The 22594-nt window shown below is 40.8% G+C and overlaps 1 protein-coding gene across 6 annotated transcripts in view; it reads right to left on the bottom strand.

Moving 5' to 3' along the window:
• Nucleotides 1-22096, bottom strand: part of MMD (monocyte to macrophage differentiation associated) — a 35266-nt gene extending 13170 nt beyond the window's left edge. For 2 of the 6 annotated variants that reach the window (XM_063293596.1, XM_063293599.1), the window contains exons 1-2: nt 21723-22011; nt 1112-1193 (exon numbers count right to left, since the gene is read on the bottom strand). In XM_063293596.1, coding sequence (XP_063149666.1) covers nt 1112-1193; nt 21723-21988 — 348 coding nt within the window. In that variant the 5' untranslated portion in view covers nt 21989-22011. The other 4 variants (XM_063293598.1, XM_063293601.1, XM_063293597.1 and 1 more) reach the window with 4 other exon arrangements.
• Between the last annotated feature and the right edge of the window lie 498 nt (nt 22097-22594).

Raw genomic sequence — 22594 nt, 5'->3', positions numbered from 1 at the left:
TTTAACATAATAATCTCTTTGGGGGATCATGAATTGAAGCTTTATAAGAATTTGGGTATTTCTCTCTTTCAAAAACAATGCACCCTTGAATTGAACTTGACTCTAGATGATCACATGCGGACATCCAGTTTTCTCGGTAATAACATGGAAGTGGTTTGCTACTGCCTTCTTAAGACTTTTTTCCAACTCCAACATAGTTAATGGCCCTGAGATTTCTTGTGGACTCTGACCCAAATATTTGACCAGGGTTGTTTCTCTTTAACCTCCAGTCCCAGACAAGCTTGGCCAGGTGCTGCCACTTACAACTACATATGGGCAACACACTAATCAATATTAATTCATTCTTTTATGAAGAGTCACTTTAAAATAAAACTAAACAAAAATAACCTTCAACGTTTATACTACTTTGTTAAAAAAAAACTTGTTAAAATCAATCAATCAATCAATGTAAACCTTCCAAAGTAACAGAATGTCTTTATTAGTTTATTAGTTTATGGGAGGACCAACTTTCATGAGACTTTAAGGAACTTTAAAAAATATGAACTGAAGACCCACATACTCATTATTGAAGGAACAGTTAGACTCTGTTCCACTCCTAAAACATCCACTTAAGTCAGCAATGTCATTTTGTTAAGGGTACTTCCCAGTAACAGCTTATTCACCATCATGATTTAACATACTATCAGATCTAAAGTACCATATATAATCATGGATAAGCTGAGAATTTAGGTGCCAAAATACACCCTCAAAATTGGGTTTGGCTTATCCATGGATGGGCTTATCCATAAGTATATATAGCAATACTTTTTAAAAGTACCCATATATCCTGTACATACTCATGGATAAGTCCATCTGTGGATAAGCTGACCTTCAAACTTTTAAGCAAAATGCCATGAAAAATGTGCCACTCGAGGATAAGCCAACCTTGAAATATTTGTGTTTTAATTTTCACAACTGGCTTGTCTGCAGATGGTACATTTTTCATGGTATTTTGCTTAAAAATTTGAGGGTCTGCTTATCCATGGATGGCTTATACGCTAGTATATATGGTGGACAGGAATCAGAATTATTTGGAATATCATATGAATTGACTTCCAGTAAATTTACTTACCGCATGAGTGTAACAGTTAGCAGCATGCTCATAGCAAGTGGGCTTATAACGACTGTTTGCTGGAGCTGGATGATTCATGAATCTGTTGAGATAATCAGGATGTTAGGCTGGTGCAGATTAATATGCTAAGAATGTAAAGGAATGCGTTCATTTATTGAGTTAAAAACATTTAAGGTTTTGATGTTCTTGATACTGAACATTAAATAACTACATACACAATGAAAATTTAGAATTCAGTAAAAGTGATTTATCTTTCCACACTTTATGTCCCACTTGGCACAAAAAGGCATTTAGAATTTGAAAGTAACATTGTGCAACTATAAACTGCCACGCACCAATGCACAGTACATCCCTTTTGTTCTGACATTACTTTGGGGAAAGAAAACCTTGGCCACAGCAATAGGCATCTATCCTGAAACAAAGCTACTAAGATGTTGGGTAATACAAGCATGATTTGGAAATGTTACTCCACCTTCTTTTATTTCCATAGTAGAAAAGGCAGCAATATTTTCTGAAATTATGATAAGTAAACCTAAACTTCTTTGAGGGTTCTATTTCCTAGATTCGGGCTGTACATACATCTTTTTTTTAAAAATCAACACAATCAGATATAGGTCAGTTTACAAGTCTAATCTCATACAATTAGTTAACCTATCATAACACTATTTCTATTACTACAAACCATTTAATTTCTAAAACCTAAAGTCAAAACATCATTTTTTTTTCTATTACAAGCAAGTACTCCAAAAGTCTTCAGCAAAGGATCGTTACCTCGTCGTGGTGCTGGAGCTTGAGCACCTCAATGATGCCATGAGCTAAACCGTGAAGGGCCACCCAAGACGGGAAGGTCATGACAGAGAGGTCAGACTAAATGCGATCCCTGGGGAAGGTAATGGCAACCCACCCCAGTATTCTTGCCGTGAAAACTAAATGGATCAGTACAATCAGAGATATGTCAGTATACCATCGGAAGATGAGACCCCCAGATCAGAAGATGATCAAAATGCTACTGGGGAGGAACAGAGGATGAGTTCAACTAGCCCCAGACGTGATGATGCGGCTAGCTCAAAGCCGAAAGGACGGCTAGCGGCCGACGGTGCTGGTGGTGAACGGTGAATCCGATGTTCTAAGGATCAACACACCATTGGAACCTGCAATGTAAGATCTATGAGTCAGGGCAAATTGGATGTGGTTATTGGTGAGATGTCAGGATTAAAGATAGACATTTTGGGCATCAGTGAACTGAAATGGACTGGAATGGGCCACTTCACATCAAATGACCACCAGATCTACTACTGTGGACAAGAGGACCACAGAAGAAATGGAGTAGCCTTCATAATTAATAGTAAAGTGGCTAAAGCAGTGCTTGGATACAATCCAAAAAACGATAGAATCTCAATTCGAATTCAGGGCAAGCCATCTAGCATCACAGTGATCCAAATATACGCCCCAACCACAGATGCTGAAGAAGCTGAAGTAGAGCAGTTCTGTGAGGATCTGCAGCACCTACTGGACAACACGCCTAAAAGAGATGTTATTTTCATCATGGGAGACTGGAATGCTAAGGTGGGCAGTCAAATGACACCTGGAATTACAGGTAAGCATGGCCTGGGAGAACAAAACGAAGCAGGACATAGGCTGATAAAATTTTGCCAAGACAACTCACTCTGCATAACAAACACTCCCTTCCAACAACCTAAGAGACAGCTTTATACGTGGACTTCCCCAGATGGACGACACCGAAATCAGATTGACTACATCCTTTGCAGCCAAAGATGGCAGACATCTATACAGTCGGTAAAAACAAGACCTGGAGCTGATTGTAGTTCAGATCATGAACTTCTTCTTGCACAATTTAGGATCAGACTAAAGAGATTAAGGAACACCCACAGATCAGCTAGATATGAGCTCACTAATATTCCTAAGGAATATGCAGTGGAGGTGAAGAATCGATTTAAGGGACTGGACTTAGTAGATAGGGTCCCGGAAGACCTCTGGACAGACGTTGGCAGCATTGTTCAGGAGGCGGCAACAAAATACATCCCAAAGAAAGAGAAAACCAAGAAGGCAAAATGTCTGTCTGCTGAGACACTAGAAGTAGCCCAAGAAAGAAGGAAAGCAAAAGGCAACAGTGATAGGGGGAGATATGCCTAATTAAATGCAAAATTCCAGAGGTTAGCGGGAAGAGATAAATAATTATTTTTAAACAAGTAATGCATGGAAGTGGAAGAAGACAATAGAACAGAAAGGACAAGAGACCTCTTCCAGAAAATTAGAAACATCGGAGGTAAATTCCAGGCCAAAATGGGTATGATCAAAAACAAAGATGGCAAGGACCTAACAGAAGAAGAAGAGACCAAGGAAAGGTGGCAAGAATATACAGAAGACCTGTATAGGAAGGATAACAATATCGGGGATACCTTTGACGGTGTGGTCAGTGAGCTAGAGCCAGACATCCTGAAGAGTGAGGTTGAATGGGCCTTAAGAAGCATTGCTAATAACAAGGCAGCAGGAGACGATGGCATCCCAGCTGAACTGTTCAAAATCTTGCAAGATGATGCTGTCATGCATGATAGCAATGCATGCTATATGCCAGCAAATTTGGAAAACACAAGAATGGCCATCAGACTGGAAAAAATCAACTTATATCCCCATACCAAAAAAGGGAAACAGTAAAGAATGTTCAAACTATCGAACAGTGGCACTCATTTCACATGCCAGTAAGGTAATGCTCAAGATCCTGCAAGGTAGACTTCAGCAATTCATGGAGTGAGAATTGCCAGATGTACAAGCTGGGTTTAGAAAAGGCAGAGGAACTAGGGACCAAATTGCCAATATCCGCTGGATAATGGAAAAAGCCAGGGAGTTTCAGAAAAACATCTATTTCTGTTTTATTGACTATTCTAAAGCCTTGGACTGTGTGGACCACAACAAATTGTGGCAAGTTCTTAGCGGTATGGGGATACCAAGTCATCTTGTCTGCCTCCTGAAGAATCTGTATAACGACCAAGTAGCAACAGTAAGAACAGACCACGGAACAACGGACTGGTTTAAGATTGGGAAAGGAGTACGGCAGGGCTGTATACTCTCACCCTACCTATTCAACTTGTACGCAGAACACATCATGCAACATGCTGGGCTTGAGGAATCTAAGGCTGGAGTTAAAATCGCTGGAGGAAACATTAACAATCTCAGATATGCAGATGATACCACTTTGATGGCTGAAAGCGAAGAGGAACTGAGGAGCCTTATGATGAAGGTGAAAGAAGAAAGTGCAAAAGCTGGCTTGCAGCTACACCTCAAAAAAGCCAAGATTATGGCAACCAGCTTGATTGATAACTGGCAAATAGAGGGAGAAAATGTAGAAGCAGTGAAAGACTTTGCATTTCTAGGTGCAAAGATTACTGCAGATGCTGACTGCAGTCAGGAAGATGCTTAATCCTTGGGAGAAGAGCAATGACAAATCTCGATAAAATAGTTAAGAGCAGAGACATCACACTGACAACAAAGGTCCGCATAGTTAAAGCAATGGTGTTCCCCGTAGTAACATATGGCTGCGAGAGCTGGACCATAAGGAAGGCTGAGAGAAGGAAGATCGATGCTTTTGAACTGTGGTGTTGGAGGAAAATTCTGAGAGTGCCTTGGACTGCAAGAAGATCAAACCAGTCCATCCTCCAGGAAATAAAGCCAGACTGCTCACTTGAGGGAATGATATTAAAGGCAAAACGGAAATTCTTTGGCCACATAATGAGAAGACAGGACACCCTGGAGAAGATGCTGATGTTAGGGAGAGTGGAAGGCAAAAGGAAGAGGGGCCGACCAAGGGCAAGATGGATGGATGATATTCTAGAGGTGACGGACTTGTCCCTGGGGGAGCTGGGGGTGTTGACGACAGACAGGAAGCTCTGGCGTGGGCTGGCCCATGAAGTCACGAAGAGTCGGAAGCGACTAAATGAATAAACAACAACAAACTCCAAAAGTGGTTGCCAAGTTAATATAAAGGTAGAAATAGAGTGTTCTCTTATTAAAGCTGTTAATTTAGCCATTTGAGCCAAATGCATTAATTTAGATTGGATTATCTTCAATCATAGGTATTTGTGGATCTTTCCATTGTTGTGCATATAACAGTCTTGCAGCTGTGATCATATATAACAGAAAAACTCCATGTGGTTTCTCTAATTCCTTTTCCATCAATCCCCCCCCAAAAAGTTCTGGTTTTCTTTGTATATTTACTTTAAGAATCTTTTGAATAGTAATACATATTTGATCCCAGAACTTTTTAGCCTTCTCACAAGTCCACCAAAGATGGTAGAAGGTTCCTTCACCCTGTAAACATTTCCAACAGACGTTAGTTACACCATTCTTGACCAACTTTCATTCTGTCTCAATCTTCATGTGATTTCAGTAAAGTACTATAGTGGTCAAATTTGATTGGAACTTGAAATAAAGAAATATAGATTCTGAATGTATAAATCAGTCTTTCAAATTTCAGCTGAACGATTATTTAACTGAGTATCAAACAGACTACAGTAATTCAACCAAAAACACTCATTTTGTTGTCCAGCTCACTGAATTTATTAGTTAGATTGTTTCTAACAGTGTATTTACACTAAGTTATAACAATCATAGCTTTAAATAATACATGCATTCCTAAGTTTAGACTTTGGCTTTTAACATGTACAGTGAAGTGGGCAACATTTGAGGAGTCAAATGCTGCAACTCAACCTCCCAACATTCTGCTCCCACATTTTGTCCCATGATAGCGATACCACCAGAACAAGCAGGGCCAAAATCTTTCAGGGGGGCAGTTGGGCTGGTTGATTTTTTTAAAAGGAAAGCTTTGTGCATACTGTGGGGATATGTAACTGCTTTGGTTTATTATGAAGTGGGATTTTTGTTGTATGCTGTTTCTTATTATATTGTTTTTATCTTATTTGGTGCACTGTGAGCCACACACAATCACTTGAAGTCAGATGGCACCGAATCTAATAAATAAAATAAAATAAAAATGACAGTATCAGCGAGGAGGGACACAAGTAGTGTTGCAAAAGAATTCCAGTGTTGGCAGCAAGTCCAGTTCTGTCCTTGTGTCCGGCAACAACCAGAAATAGCCCATGGCCAGCCAAGGAGCAAGAATGGAGAAAGTAAATGGTGCCAACCCTTACCAAAGTAATAACAAAAGTACAACCATGCGTAAGACCTGAGAAGCACTCTTTCAAAAGAGCACTAAATCACTGTGATAAGGAGCCTGTTGGAGACCTGACAAATGCTTTGGAAAGTGCTGACTGGGCAATGCGTAGGCAGATGCTCCTGCAGAATCAGTTCTCTGGTTTCTTCCTTGGGGATGGGGGCAGACCCGAGCAATAAGAAGGGAGGCAGTATGTCCACAGTAGTCTTAACGTAGCCAAATCGAGCTAGACAGATCCCACCCATGACTTTACCAGCAACCACACTGTTGATGACATTGTTTGTTGTTTATTCGTTTAGTCGCTTCCGACTCTTCGTGACTTCATGGACCAGCCCACGCCAGAGCTTCCTGTCGGTCGTCAACACCCCCAGCTCCCCCAGGGACAAGTCCGTCACCTCTAGAATATCATCCATCCATCTTGCCCTTGGTCGGCCCCTCTTCCTTTTGCCCTCCTCTCTCCCTAGCATCAGCATCTTCTCCAGGATGTCCTGTCTTCTCATTATGTGGCCAAAGAATTTCCGTTTTGCCTTTAATATCATTCCCTCAAGTGAGCAGTCTGGCTTTATTTCCTGCAGTATGGACTGGTTTGATCTTCTTGCAGTCCAAGGCACTCTCAGAATTTTCCTCCAACACCACAGTTCAAAAGCATCGATCTTCCTTCTCTCAGCCTTCCTTATGGTCCAGCTCTCGCAGCCATATGTTACTACAGGGAACACCATTGCTTTAACTACGCGGGCCTTTGTTGTCAGTGTGATGTCTCTGCTCTTAACTATTTTATCGAGATTTGTCATTGCTCTTCTCCCAAGGATTAAGCGTCTTCTGATTTCCTGACTGCAGTCAGCATCCGCAGTAATCTTCGCACCTAGAAATACAAGGCTTTCACTGCTTCTACATTTTCTCCCTCTATTTGCCAGTTATCAATCAAGCTGGTTGCCATAATCTTGGCTTTTTTGAGGTGTAGCTGCAAGCCAGCTTTTGCACTTTCTTCTTTCACCTTCATCATAAGGCTCCTCAGTTCCTCTTCGCTTTCAGCCATCAAAGTGGTATCATCTGCATATCTGAGATTGTTAATGTTTCCTCCAGCGATTTTAACTCCAGCCTTGGATTCCTCAAGCCCAGCATGTCGCATGATGTGTTCTGCGTACAAGTTGAATAGGTAGGGTGAGAGTATACAGCCCTGCCGTACTCCTTTCTCAATCTTAAACCAGTCCGTTGTTCCGTGGTCTGTTCTTACTGTTGCTACTTGGTCGTTATACAGATTCTTCAGGAGGCAGACAAGATGACTTGGTATCCCCATACCACTAAGAACTTGCCACAATTTGTTATGGTCCACACAGTCAAAGGCTTTAGAATAGTCGATAAAACAGAAATAGATGACATTGTAACCATGGCAAAAATTGTGTTGGAACAAGAGGGGAAACACTATTTAAAAGTGCAACAACTAAAAATGACTTTAAGGTGCCTCAGCGGTGGCCACAGCATCAGGAGGACATGGCACAAAAAATATTTACTGTACCGGCACACGCTCATTCTTCAGTCAGGGGGACGTCAGGATGAGTCATTAAAAAAAAAATCTTAAGGACAACACGGAACATACAAAATAGAGAAAATGGTGTTCACACAAAATCTATTGTGTTCTACCAATGACGCCATTTAAGAGCTTACATAATTTATTGTTCATGTGTGCTACACTTTTGAAAACAAGTGCATGATCTAGTTTTGCTTAATAGTCTCTGTTCTGTTTTATATCATTATTAACTTTGCTAATACAAGTGGATTATAGTTCTCAATTTGCAATTTTCATATTCACTTTCCACCTTACAGCTTCAAAACGTAACAGGGTGGAATTCGGATTGTCCCTTGCATGAATGGAAGAACTTCTTCTGCACATGGAAGATACACTGAATTCCAAAGTTGGCTTCCCATCGGAGGCAGAAAGTCAGGGGCTGGTAATTCCAGGTTCTCTGTTTCCTACGTATCTTTCAAAGTGCCCCACGTGCTACTTTGAAAGATTTATCATTCCTACAGAGCATAATACTGTAATCCATAATAAGCATCTTTCCCCTCTCCTTTCCTCCACTGTAAATAAGACTGTAGTTTATAATCTACTCTACACCAGTCAATTTACAAGTTTCAAATGGAGAGAAAGGCTTAGAATTTTGTTTAGTAACTATAACTCCAGATAAAATAACTTCAATAATTCTGCTTAGCATGGCATCATCCTGCAGCAAATATAATGAATCAGTAACCAAAATCTAAATTTTAAAGCCACAGAGATGAAGATGGAACATATCTGCAATTGTACATAGTACTTACGACATACTTTTCCAATTTCAAACTGGGGGGAAGGTTGAAATTTGTGCAGTACTTGTGCAACCTAGGAACCCTGAACAAGCAAGCATGTGGAAAGATGGGGAAGGGGGCATCAGCAGGTCTGCTTGGGTGTCCTGAGTGTAGGTACTTGGCATCCTCCTCTTCCGTTAGAAGGGCTGGCGAGGTAGAATATACTACTGCCAGGAGCTTGAAGCATAGCACATTGAAGCAATAGTGCACAGCTAGTATGTTGCTCTCCTTCCTGGCCCTTTCCCAGGGTAAAGCCAATGGAGGTATGTATATAAATCTTGGGCACTGTTGTGTGGAGGGATTTAGCACTCTCAGGGAAAAAGTTCACTAGAGCTTGCCAACAGAAATTTGGCTGTATAGATCCCTGCACACACTCCAGTGATTTTATAATTATCCCAAGGTTTTCAGCAATATGTTTCAGCACCAAACTGTACAAGTCTCCGTAAGCCATGTGTTTCATTGCCATTTTCCATCATGAATCTCCTATACATGATGTCTTTAGGCCGTTTAAAAAAATAATAATACTAGCACAACAGTCATAAATCCTTCCAGAGCAGGACTCAGCATCTGTTACATTGAGCTACTTCTAAAGCTTTTTCTATACCACTCACTTATGACCCTTCGTATATAACAGTTTCACTATTCTTTTTTTTTCCCTAAAAGGCAAAAATACAGGGAGTTCTCATTTGGTGACTGCCTCGGATAACCACTGTTCACAGTTACAATGGCAATGAAAAAGTAACTTTGCGACCAATCCTTGAATTTATGATCTTTGCAGGTCTGTAAAGCAAAGGAAAGCTGACGTAAGATCATAAGCACAGTAGCAGTTTCACTTAGCAATTGTTTTGCTTAACGATCAGGTTACTGGTCCCAGCTGTCATCACTAAATGAGGACTACCTGTAATGAAAAGCTTAGAATGTATACCAAAGCAACAGATATACAGCATTATGGGTGAAATAACTGAATCCTGCTACTAAACACAAATTTTTTATGTTTTCATCAACTTTAGTGTTTCTCTATAATTCCTTTCACTCATTCTACATTCACTTCCAGAATACAAACAATAAATATAGTTCCCCACATAAATGGAGATTTGTTACCATTTCTCACAGACCACAACTATGTGACTCTAATGGAACCATTTTTATAATGAATTATATGTGAGACAAGGAAATACAAGCCAGATCTGCCACAATCATACAATCATAGCAGAAGTATATTTCCACAACAGAATACATATGGATATCATATATTCCTCCCATACCTTCTTCTTTATGCACTTCTAAAGTAGAACCATATTGAAAGTTATAGCTTTGCTCCCCAAACAACATACATTTGTAAAAATAACGTATGGGTAGAAACTTGCACATATGTTTACAAACAATTCCAGTCTATTATGAAGAGAATATTCAACCTCAGACTTCTTAACACCAAATCTCTTAACTAGGGTTGTGCAAAATATTTCAGATTGGAAGTGTTTACATCTTAAATAGCTGTTTTTTAGCTTTTGAGAGATATTCTGATACTGTTCTGACTATGCCAGAAGCTCAGAATACTTCTAGTATGGTAAGAACAGTGTTGGACCATTTCCAGTAGAGTTGGAACAGCTCATTTCAAGCTTAAAATATTTCAGAAAAGTTTTGCACATCCTGATTTCTAGCCACTAAGGTTTATTTTATATATTATTAAATAACTATATTGGACACTATGCATAGTATACTGTATAATGTGCAAAGAGGCTAGATTCTGCTTCGCTATGCATATAGTACAAACACAGCTACTAGTTCCTTGTATACGTGCAATTAGAAATTCCTTGTAAGAGATACATACCTCTACCAATCTTATGTAAAACTGGGAAATAATTTTAAATGCAAATGACTAACATTTCTAACAGATTGAATTCTGACAATGTGTCAATCAATTACACTGTACTTTTCCAAATTAGTTTTCCAATTTAGTAATATAGTAATCCTCTTTATTTTCTGCATTTTAAGAATTCCGATATTCAAATAAACAGATATAAGTACAGTTTCCCCCAAATATTGTATTGAAATTTGTTGTTTTCTCTCACATCTTGAGAAATAAGAGCTGCCTCTACTTTCTATAAGCAGAAACTCTCTAGTCTGCTTTTTCTTCTTCTCTTCTCTGTACTTTCAAGTCAGTTTTGACTCCTGGAAAATGCCTGGACAAGTCCCTGCAGTTTGAGACAGTTTGGTGTAGTGGTTAAGGCATCAAGCTAGAGACTGGGGCATGAAGCCAACTGAGTGACCTTGGGCCAGTCCCGTTCTCTCAAAGGCGATGGCAAACGGCCTCTAAAATGTTGCCAAGAAAAGTTCAGTACTGTTTTCATTTTGTTTGTCTAAAAGCAGAAATCCATGCAGGTGACAAGCCAGTGGCTTATAGGTAATATTGGGAATATGGTACTTTTCCTTTTTGAGACAAGGTATTCCCATTCTCCCTCTTCTATTGTGTTTCACCAAAACATGACTTGAATACTTCCTTTAAAAGCAGAGTTGGCTTGAAAATAAGCCACAAAAGAGTTAGCTGTCCTGAGATATTACGGAATGGAAACAGAGTGTTCCTTCCCTTCTCCTCAGCCCATGACTTACATGCATGAAAATATAAGCATGGAACCCCATGTACTTGGTTGCAAGTAATTTCTGGTTACTTATGGCAACCACTTAATATAAAATAGCTCTAAAGGGCAGCATTATAAAATTTAGCTGGGTTGAAACAATCTTTTTAGTACTAGGCTGCTTGAGCCATAATTATCAGTAGCCATATTGCAGTTTTTGTTCCTCAAAATTAGTTTTCAGCCTTTCTCTGTAAACCTAAGATTGTTTTGCATCTATTCATAGATATGAGCAATTCCCCCCCCATTACATTATTAAGTTTTAGCAGCATGAGCTATGGGCGATTATGATTAAATATATTTAAATGCTTCTGTAGAATTTGTATATATGTATATGTATCCATGAATATATGTCCTGTATATTTATACTTTTTGCTTAGTTTCCTTTTGTGCTATTTTATACTTCCTCATAGCTTTATGGATTATTTTTTCTGGTTTTTTGTATTAATAAGTTTTTTTTAATTTAAAAAAATTTAAAAAGGTTATCTTTAGGCTATCTCTAAATAAATCTAATAAATCTTTAGGCTACCTCTAAATAAATCTACCAAATGTCTGCATTTTAATTAATCTTTTTATAAAAGCTTAAAAGAATGCACTGTCTACTGGCACTTCTACAATACTGTACTGAAGATGCCCAGTTGGGTCTAATTTGTGTACAATTATTTAAATGACTAAACCCTCATACTGCAGCCTTGAATCATCTTATCAGAAGGTACCACTGGAATTTTTTTAATGGATTCAAATGAATCTTAAACTGATAAACATGCAGATTGATGCTGGGTAGATTTTAAAGGGTAAATCTGACAGGAACAAAAAAGAACATACATAATGTTCCAGTTTTGTTCTCTTAATATTTATTGGTAACTTGAGAGACAAATCACACAATTTTCTTTCAACATTTTTGGAAGCAGTCTGCCACTGCCTTCTTCCTAGGGTTGACTGGCCCAAAGTCACCCGGCTGGCTTCTGTGCCTAAATCATAATTAGAACTCAAAGCCTGCTGGTTCTAGCCCAGGGCTTTTGATGCAGTCACCAGGTGTCAAGACTGACTCAAAGGCACAAACAAACACAAACCTTGGGAGAATTAAATTATTACGCCAATTGTGATGTGATGTTCTTGCAATACAAGTTATAATTCACCTCTTTGTACTGCAGAACTAGACAATCCAGACTAAGCTATAAGTCTCTTCATTGATAAGAGACAGGGATGGACTGTTATTGCTCTCTGATACTCAAGATTTCTAAAAAAGGGATCTTGGTAATCAGACTGGTTCATGTTTATTTTCAAAACGAAATAAGGCTAAGTAAATACAATGGTTATAATCATGGTTGGTGTAAACAAAATTATAAAGTTGATAAAAACTTCTATCACAATTAAAAGCATTACTCTAACATTCTGATATTGGTTTTGAGAATATGGAGCTGAATTACTTGGGAATGTTTTGGCCATTCTGATCTAAGAAAGGTAAAGGTAAGATCTCCTTTAAGGTTGACTCTGACAGACTTCATGGATACTACTATATTGTTTTCTTGGCAATAATACAAAGATGTTTGTTACTACCTTCTTCTGGGATTTTCCCCCCTTTACTTCTCACTCCTGGAATTCCCAGGTGGTCTCATCCAAGTACAAACCTGGGCTGAGCCTCCTTTTCTTTCTAGATCAGCCAAGGTTGGCAAGGTGCTGCTAACTACTAAAGTTTGATCTAAGGAGTCTCCCTTAACTAAAGGATGGATCCAAAATTTACAACAGTCCTACTCTCATTATCTCTCTTTTATCTATTTTTAATTACATAATAGTTGCTTCCAAATAATTGTTCTTGATTCATATGCGGAAAGGAAAAAAAAACATTTAATATGTTTTTCAAAGTAAAAATGATACTATAAAAGAGGAAGAAGAAAGCCAATGCTTCAGTATGTCTGTTGTCAAAAACATATAGGCATGTGTAGCCATGTGGAGTTGGACCATGTATAAAGGCAGGTCCAGTCATGCTTCAAATTAAATCATTCTTGTCTCTATCACATCATGCTCCAATTATTCCTTACATTTTTAAAGAAAGTTTCCAAACATCAAGATAGTTATATGCAGCAGAGAATGCAATAGATGTGACTTTGAGCCCTGTATAACGTATTTTTTAAAAAGAAGAGACAAACATTTGCATTAGTATTTTGGAATTATTATTTCTGACCTAACACATGCTTGGCTCATCTTCAGCAGACTCTATTACTATCACACAATAATTTCCAAATTACTTTATTATTCCCAAATGGCTTTCAGTTCTTCCTTTGCCCCTCAAAGAGATGAATGCTGTCCCACTGCTACATGAATGATTCTGAAAAATAAAAAGAAAATGGAAAAAAGTGGAAAAGCTTTCTAATATGCTATACATGAAAGAGAAATGTAGTTCAAGTAAGATGAACAAGACAAACACCGGATATATGAACTCTCACCCACTTCTAGACTATGAGAAACTTCATCTCACTGTGATCTACTTCCTTTCTGAAAGAAAAGCACTATAATCATGTCTATTGTACTCTCATCCATGAGCCGATGTCTATCCAATTTTTTCAGAAGCTGAGACAATAGCCACTTCTTATTTCATATACGTATAATTTTAAGAACCTGTTCAACAGCAAGTACCAAATGCTCGCATTCCCTGTAACTTCAGCTGTCTCAATTGTCAGTTTCAAAGAATGTACCAATTGTTGGCTTCTCTACCTTGGAGATAAAGTGGAATAAAGGAAATCACAAAATGCATAGATATACTAGAAGAAAAGAACAAGAAAAGGGAGTTAATCCAAGGATTCAAATTTCAGGTGCCCTTCTGAGAAAAGATAAGTATCTGTATTTCTAGGAGGAAGGCCAGTGAACATGAATAGGTAATTCAAGATGGTGCAGGGAAGAAAAAAAAATAGGCAAAATTAAAATGTGATGGAGAAAAAAAGTGATGGGAGGTGTGCCCATAAACTCAGATCCAATTAATGTCTGGTTAAGTGTATGAAAACAGAAATAACTTTCATACAAATATTAATTCCCTCAATTTATCTCTGCATTTCACAAAACCACTTCTGAAATCAGATGCATAGACTAACATTCCCATATATGATTTTGTTTTAGACAGCAGAGTAATCTCATTATGAACTTACCTAAAAAAACAAAATTAATTTTATCATAGATACTTGTAATGTATTAACATGAACCTTTTTGTATATTCTAAGCAAAAAGGCTGTATTCCATCAACAGAGATACAACAAAGGACTAGTATTAGAAGCAAAAATGAAGTTTACTGATAAAAGCCTGTGCTTATAAGCCAAAATAAATCTCACCTGGAAAAATTCAGTTGAAAAAAATCCACTATTCCCAAATGTGGCTTTATAATTACTATACATGCATTTTTCTACATCATTTTATGGAACTCATGCTCGCCTAATGTATCTTCCTGTCTTCTTTCTACAAACCATCAGTATCCCCCAAATTCCACCTGTACTGAGATATATACATTGAACTTCTTTAGAGTAACAACCTTAACAGCATTCAAAACTGAGTGCTAGAGATTAAATCCATAAGCACTTGTGAAAGCCTCCTGGCAGTAAGTCAAGACCACAGCCCCTTTATAGGTTTCCAGTCTTTAGAAAAGAGGCAGAGAGTTACACATACCCCTGAATGAGGTATACACACATAACCACATCTACATTATTTGTACTCTGCTTTAATTAATCTCCAGTAATGATCTCGCCCTGAATCTGTTTTCACTTGACCCTGGTCATGCCTACCACACTGAAACTTATTGTGCCAACTCCAGTTAAGGCATCTTGATGGTCCCCTCCCCACAACCTGTCCGCCGGCGGGTCCATAACCCAAAAATGGCTACGGCAAATCAAAATCCCACAAAGCATGCCCTGAAAGGTAGGAGGAAAGGGATAGCGGAGCCCACATTTCAGTCAACTCCACGGAATGCGGCCAACTGGAGAAGGGAGGATTAAGACACGTGTTTAAAAAAGGACGTTTTATTTTAAGAGATCTCCGTTCTCGAGGCAGAACACAGTGAACGGTAGGAAATAAGGTCTGGCAACGGAACAATGCAGAATTTCCCAGATTAATGTATCGGAAGGGGGAAAGGCGAACACACCCATTGGGGGGGAATCTGCCTTCCTCCTAGTGAGGAAGAACCGCCGCCAAGACTTCGCCTGTAACGGAGTCTCTCTCCCCCAATAAACCTCCGCCGCGGCTCACCTCCTGAACTTCTCCTGGAGCCGCCGCATGGGGGTCCGGGCGACCCGCCCCCGTTCGGGCCGGCGGTCGGCACGGGGGGCTCCCGGCAGCTCCTGAGGCAGCGAGGGCCGGAGTCCGGGCCCTCATTGGCTTGCCAGCCCGCGCGGAGGCAGCCGAGCAGGCGAAGTGCCGCACAGCAGGCCCAAAGCTGCCTCCAGCAGCGCCCCCGCCGCCGCCGTCTCAGTCCCGCCGGGCAGCCGGCTCCAGCCTCCCGCTTTCACCGGCTCCGGCCCGCCCCCGAACTGTCAGCCGAGCCGGGAAAACCCCGCCTACCTCCGAGAGGAAGGCGAGGAGGAAGGAAACGGCGGGAGAACAATAGGCTGGAGCGCGCGAGGGGCGGCCAGGCGGCGGAGGGGAGCGAAAGGGAGGCGCGAGGCGGGAGCGTGCCCTCCCTGGAGCGGGGCGACGAGCGACCCGTTGCTGGCGCGGCTCAGTTTTCCCTCGAGGTTACGGAGAAGGAGGTGAGGCGTGAGTCACAGGAGCGACTCATCTTCCGCGCTCCGCCACCTCTGGAAAGAAGAATCTTCAAGATGCGGGGAGGGCGCCGTGGCCTAGCGAAGAGGTACCAGAGGGCTGCGTGTGGTCCCTCCAGACCCTACAGTGGAGTGAGCCGGCTCCGCCTTGTCGCCGAAAAAGGCGCACGGTTTAAAGCGTGGTGGCTGGAGGCGCGTCTGCTCTGGGGCACCCTTTCTTTTCACAGCAAAACGATAGCTAGGGCCTCAAGATCTCCCTTCGCCAGTGCAGCCACTTGGCTGATCATTCCCAGAGAGGAAGCTGCTTGTTTCATTGGAACCTCAAGAGCCCACCCGTGAAGGAGACCGCCTGCTCCATCTCTGCAGGATCTGTTGCTCTGGCCTGTGTAATGGTTGCCTATTCTAAAACACCATCAGACTCATGAGTGTGAATTCAAAGATATCTGATTTATTAAAGAATAGTATGCAGGATCACAGAGAAAGCTGAGAATGATGAAAGCGTGCCAAATTCAAACTAAAAACCCTCGGTGCAAATGAAATCCCTCCCCCCCCCCCCCGTAGAGTCTTCTGAAGTTCACAATCCCAGGTGCTCCTAACAGTTTCTGATGGTCTGTGGGAAAAGGCCTTGAACAGAGAAAATAACCCAAACACATTCCATTGTCCTGATTCCACATACAGAGCTTGGTACAAGGTCTCACAGCAGCTCCCTCCCAAACAGAAACGCGCGTCAGCGCCATGGCATGTGAAACGTTACGATGTATAAACTGCATGGAATCAGTGAACATGACAGCCTGCTGCTTGGAGAAATTCTCTTCGATTGGATTTGTATCCTGCCTTTCCTCCAAACAGTGCATAGCACTCCCTCTTCCAAAATTCCCCTCCCCAACACTAACCCTTTGAAGTAGGTTGAGCTGAGTGAAACTGACTAGCCCAGCCTCATCCAGTGAGTATCCCTGTACCTGGATCTCTACCTTTCCAGTTCAACTCTTTCATCACTATGCACTGGCTCTTAAGGGTTTGGGTCAGCGTTTCTACTTGAGATTGACTAAGTCAGAGACAAGTAGGACAGGTACCCATTTCTGTCCTTGGTCCTGGATCTCTGTATATGAGCACTTGGCATGAACCTGCTTCTTGATACTAAGAGAAACAGCTACTCTCTTAACAGTTGGAGAAATATGCTCTGCAGTAATCTATATATTCTGAAGTTGGTGTGTTAGTCAATTTAATTTACCATACCAGTTTCTTTTAAAATACAAATAACAATCTTTTAAAATATGAATCACAAAAGAAGAACAATGGTGGGTGAAAAGCAGCGGACCCATCTTCCCACACTTCTACGGACACCCAAAAATACACAAGCCTGATACACCTCTTTGTCCAATTGTATCATTACCAGGCACCCCAACATACAACATAGCCAAAGAACTTGCAAAAATGCTTGGACGTCTCACAGAGGGGAGCGAATATTCTATGAACTCCCCACTACAGTGCCTGCAGAAATCAAAGACCGAAAAAAGAAGATGAAATTATGCTGTCATTCGATGTCACTGCACTCTTTACGTCCATCCCTCCAGAACTAGCAGAAGAATCCATGGCAGCAGGTCTGTGCAACATGCCTGACCTAGTCAAATACTAAGGTAGAAATAGCCAGAATCATGGACCTCATGAACCTCAGCCTGACTACCTGGTTTCAGTTTGATGGACAAATATGCCAACAAATCAGAGGAACGCCCATGGGACCACCACTCTCAGGACTCATAGCAGAGACTAATGCAGCATCTAGAAACTAGAGCACGCCCACACATAACAACCTAAAGTATGGATCCAGTATGTAGATGACACTTTCATCATAATAAACAAGAAACACTAGAGAAGACACATGAAACAACAACATCTTCAAAGGAATAAAATTCACAAGGGAAGAAGAAAACAACACACTACCCTTCCTGGATATCCTCTTCAGCAGAGGAAACGATGGCAAATTAGAAATGCAAGTTTATTGAAAAACAACCCACACTAACCAAGTGCTCCATTACCAAAGTAACAACCCAACCTCCCACAAGAGGAGCCATGCAAGAACGTTATTCAGATGAATACTTAACACACTGCAGCAACCCTGAACACCATAAAAAGGAAACAGACCACCTATACAGCATCTTCCAGCAAAATGGATACCCCCTCAACTTTATCAAAAAGTGCCTGACCACTCAACCTGGTACAGCACAACCAACACAAACTATGAAAAGGATAACACTGCCACACATCAGAAACATCTCAGAAACTACCAACAGACTGTTAGAAGCACACAGCATCACCGTAGCACATAAACCAACTAAAACTCTTCAAAACATCTTAAATAACCCAAAAGACCCAGTAGCCCAAGAAGAAAAAACAGGAGTTATCTACAACATACAGTGTAAACACTGTAACAGCCACTATGTAGGACAGACAGGCAGAAGACTAGCAGAGCGCATCCACGAACACCAGCTGGCAGTCAGAAGACATGATGAGAACTCCTTAATCTCACAACACATGGACAGACTCAACCACAGTTTCAGCTGGGAAACTGAGCATCCTAGACCAAGCAAAATCCAAAAATGCTAGGGAATACATTTTTTCCCTTTATTTCAGATTTGAAACCATTTATTTTCCATGTGGGTTGGTTCCACTAAGAATAGGCTATTTTATGGGACATGCTTGCAGTTGAAACTTAACAAAATGATCTTTTAAAGAAACAAAGCTCTTGCCATGCTGGAAAACAGATTGAATGTTTTATGTTAGACAGTGAAAAGGGGGAAATAGATTTTTGTGTGATAAAGTATTTAAAAAGAAATCAGAGTTATCTGTCACACAGAACTGACAAAGGAGAGCAAATCTGTGAGGGTTAGGGTGCTTTGATGAAAGAAAATTTATTTACAAAAAGTTTAACAAATGCAAGATTTGGTAACTTAATTGTTTAAAAGCTCTTGGAATAGACTGAATATGGATAACTGTGTGATGTAGGAACGTATAAGACATGACTATGAGGAATATACTGGGCATATGTCAGACAAAGTCACTTGGATTTTCCTTGGAGCAGGTCCTATGGAGGTGACTGGACCTCAGTCTTGCTTGGTTATCTGGGAGGAATTTGATCCTGTTGGTCCTGATGACAAGATTCTAATTAATTGTTAGCTTGGCCATCTCTGTGTTAGATCCCTGTCCTTGCTGGTTGGCTAATGCTTCCCGGGAGGTCATGTGTGGCTGGGTTCTTGTGACGGTGAATTCTTCCTTGAGACGGGCGGTTGTCCCACCATCTTTTGGAGGCAGTGGTTCACCCCCTTCTCAGGAAGCCACTGTTAGACCCAAATGTACTGGACACTTTTTGTCCAGTTTCCAACCTTAACTTTTTAGGGAAGGTTGTAGAGGAGGCGGTCATGCACCAGCTACAGAGAATTCTGGAAGAAGCAGATTATCTGGACCCCTTTTAGTCAGGATTCAGGCCTGGATCTGGGACTAAAACAGCACTGATTGCACTTGTGGATGACCTCTGGTGGGACTGGGAGGAGTGTGGTGCATCCATCCTTGTTCTTCTTGACCACTTGGTTGTTTCAGTACCATCAAACTTGGTATTCTTCTGGATTGGCTGTGGGGAGTGGGTGGCACTCTGCTGGCTGGTTGTCTTCCTTCTTCCTGGGCTGGTTCTAGTTGGTGTTGATTGGGGGGGAGTCCAGCCCTCTGCCCCTCTTTTTCAGGGTTCCTCAGGGCTCAGTTCTCTCTCCTCCCCTGTTTAATATCTACATGAAGCAACTGGGTGATGTCATCTGATGGTACAGGGGACTTTCTATCTCTAGTTCTGGATGGGGCTTCACTACCCCAAGCAGAACCTGTGCACAATTTGGGCATCCTGCTGGAGTCACAGCTCCTGTTCAAGGAACTTGTGCACTAGTTGTGCCTGTTCCTGGACTGCAAGGCCCTGCTTGTGGTCAGTCATGCCTTGGTCACCTCCCAAGTGGACTACTGCAATGTGCTTTACATAGGGCTGCCCTTCAAAAGCATCTGGAAGCTACAGCTGGTACAGAATGCAGTGGCACAGGCAATTACCTGTGCTCCTCAATCAGTGCATGTTACCTCTCTGCTCCATGAGCTGCACTGGTTATCTGTATGCTTCCAGGTTCAATTCAGGGTGCTGGTAATGACCAATAGAGCATTTCAGGGCATGGGGCCAAGTTATTTGAGGGACTGCCTTCCCTGATAATATCTACCTGTCTCATTAGGTCTGGCAGGAGAGGCATGCTCTGGGTCCTGTCTATTAGGGAATGTCACTGGCGGGGCCCAGGAAGGCAGCCTTTTCTGTCATGGCTCCTGCCCTTTGGAACATCATCGACCCAGAGATTAGATTGGTCTGACCCTGCTAGCTTTTTGTAAGGTCTTAAAGACAAGGTTTTGTCACTGAGCTTGGGGATCCAGATGTGGCAGAGCCCATGAAGTGGTTATGTGAGTTTGTAGTTTTTTAAATCTCGGCTGCCGATTGAATTTATGCATTTTTAAAAATACTGTTATGTTTTTATATAGCTTTTAATTGTGGTTAGTTGCCTAGAGTCATGAATTTGAGATGGGCAGACATATAAATTAAAGAAATAGAATTATCCCATTTTTCCTTATGACAACCTTTAACTTTTGTTCCCAAGGACTGGAAAAAAACCAGTGTAACCCCAGCTTTAAAAGGGGATGGGGAGAGTGAATACAGAAGATTAAAAATCAGCTTCATGTCTGTTCTAGGCAAAGAATTACTGAATGCTGTTCCCATCATTATTTCCCAAGAGATATCTAATCATGGGGAAATCTTGATATAGGGCTTTCCCTTGGAAAAATACGAAGAAAAATCTGCATTTTCCATTATTCAGCAGTTAGCACATTAAAGGTTTCTCGGCCAGGAGTTTTATTTGCAAAAGCATCTCAGTCACTCTGAATTATGTATGTCTGTATACTGTTTTCTTCAGAGATGGATACCCAGGGAGGGACAGGTTTATATAAAAATAGGGTAAGAGGCAAGGATCTAGCAGTTCCATCAATTGCTGCCTTTTCGGCCCTCACTTTATAGTCAAGTCAAAGTCTTCCCAACACATTGCTCAAGCCTGATGAAAGGAAGATCAAACACAAAGGACGAGTAAGAAGAAAAAAAAAAACATTCCCACGTGATAAGCCAACACTGCACAGCAATTCTAAATGGGTTTAGTACTGACAGTAACTAAGCTCCTGTACAAAGCCCAGTGACAGCAGTAGATATTTACAAATTTCACGCAAAAGCTACAATTATGTTCTGCAGCTCCAGCAATCAGTTCATCAAGGCAGGGCTGTGCCATTATGCATACGCAGACAGACTTCAAATGAAACCAGAAACAGTGCAAAATATTCTTTTCAAGTTTGGGACTGAACAAGAGGAGGGAATATACTGTAAGACAACAACTTTTCATAACAGCAATCAGATTATTTTAGTGCTTATTTATTATTATTTATTTATTAAACACATTTATAAGGCCACCCAACTCATACACTGTGTCCGGGCGGCTTACAGAGTTAAAAACCTTAGAAACATGAGATACACCCCATGGCGGCAGCAAACACATTCAAATTAGCCACTTGATTGGCTCCAAAGGGATCTTATGCTAAATGCAGGTCCAGATATTACTTACAAAGGCTACATCACTCCCAGGCATACTCACTTTTCCAGTTTTTCTGTATTCTCACATAGATCCTTGTTAGCCCAGACTTTCCTTTTTCTGTCACAGGAACTGTCAGCCATCTCACAGGATGAAAGAGCAAGGTGGTAGTAGTGTGGGGTCCTTCCCAAACAGTAGGAGCACAATCTGGTAGGAATCCTTGCCTTCTTCTGCGTGGAGTACATTAGATCTTGTTTAGTCCTCTTGAAAAAGAAGAATGAATACATAACATGAGCACTGACATGCTTAAGAACTAGTCCACCAACCATAAGAATGTGAAGCAAGAGATGAATAACACCCACATGACTGTTCTGGTAAGTAATTATCTTAGAAAAGAAAGCTTGGAGCATTTGAGAAAGAACTTTGCACTACACAGTTGTGCTAGAAATGTCCTAAGGAACAAAGGTGATTGCTGATTTGACCTTTTCTTCCTCCATATAACATTAAGCCTTTGAAAGAATTGACAACTTCATTAGCTCATTAGCTTAGCAAAACATTTTTGCTATGTAAATCTTTCATCAGTTGCTCCAACCAGTTGCTCCAGTGCTGTGTTTCTTAAAACTGTGGTCCTAGAACGCCTGGGGTCCCCAAGACCCTCTCAGAGGTCCTCAGAATCAAAATTATTTGCCAACCTATGTTGAAAAATAATACAATATTAAAATCCCATCAAACAATCATGAGAAGCGGTAGCTGCAGCGAATGCATCAGTTTTAATTTTTAATACAGTAAATATCGATAAATATAACCCTTACAAACAAAAGCTCTTGTGTGATCCTCCATAATTTTTAAAAGTGGGAAGGGGTCCTGAGAGAAAGAAGTTTAAGGAACACTGTATTAGCACATGTTGAGTATGTACATATTTTTATTTTTATTTA

The sequence above is a fragment of the Candoia aspera genome, chromosome 2 (assembly GCF_035149785.1).
Source record: "Candoia aspera isolate rCanAsp1 chromosome 2, rCanAsp1.hap2, whole genome shotgun sequence".
NCBI lineage: Eukaryota > Metazoa > Chordata > Lepidosauria > Squamata > Boidae > Candoia > Candoia aspera.
Note: the sequence above shows the minus strand (reverse complement) of the source record. Positions and strands in the feature narration are given on the sequence as shown.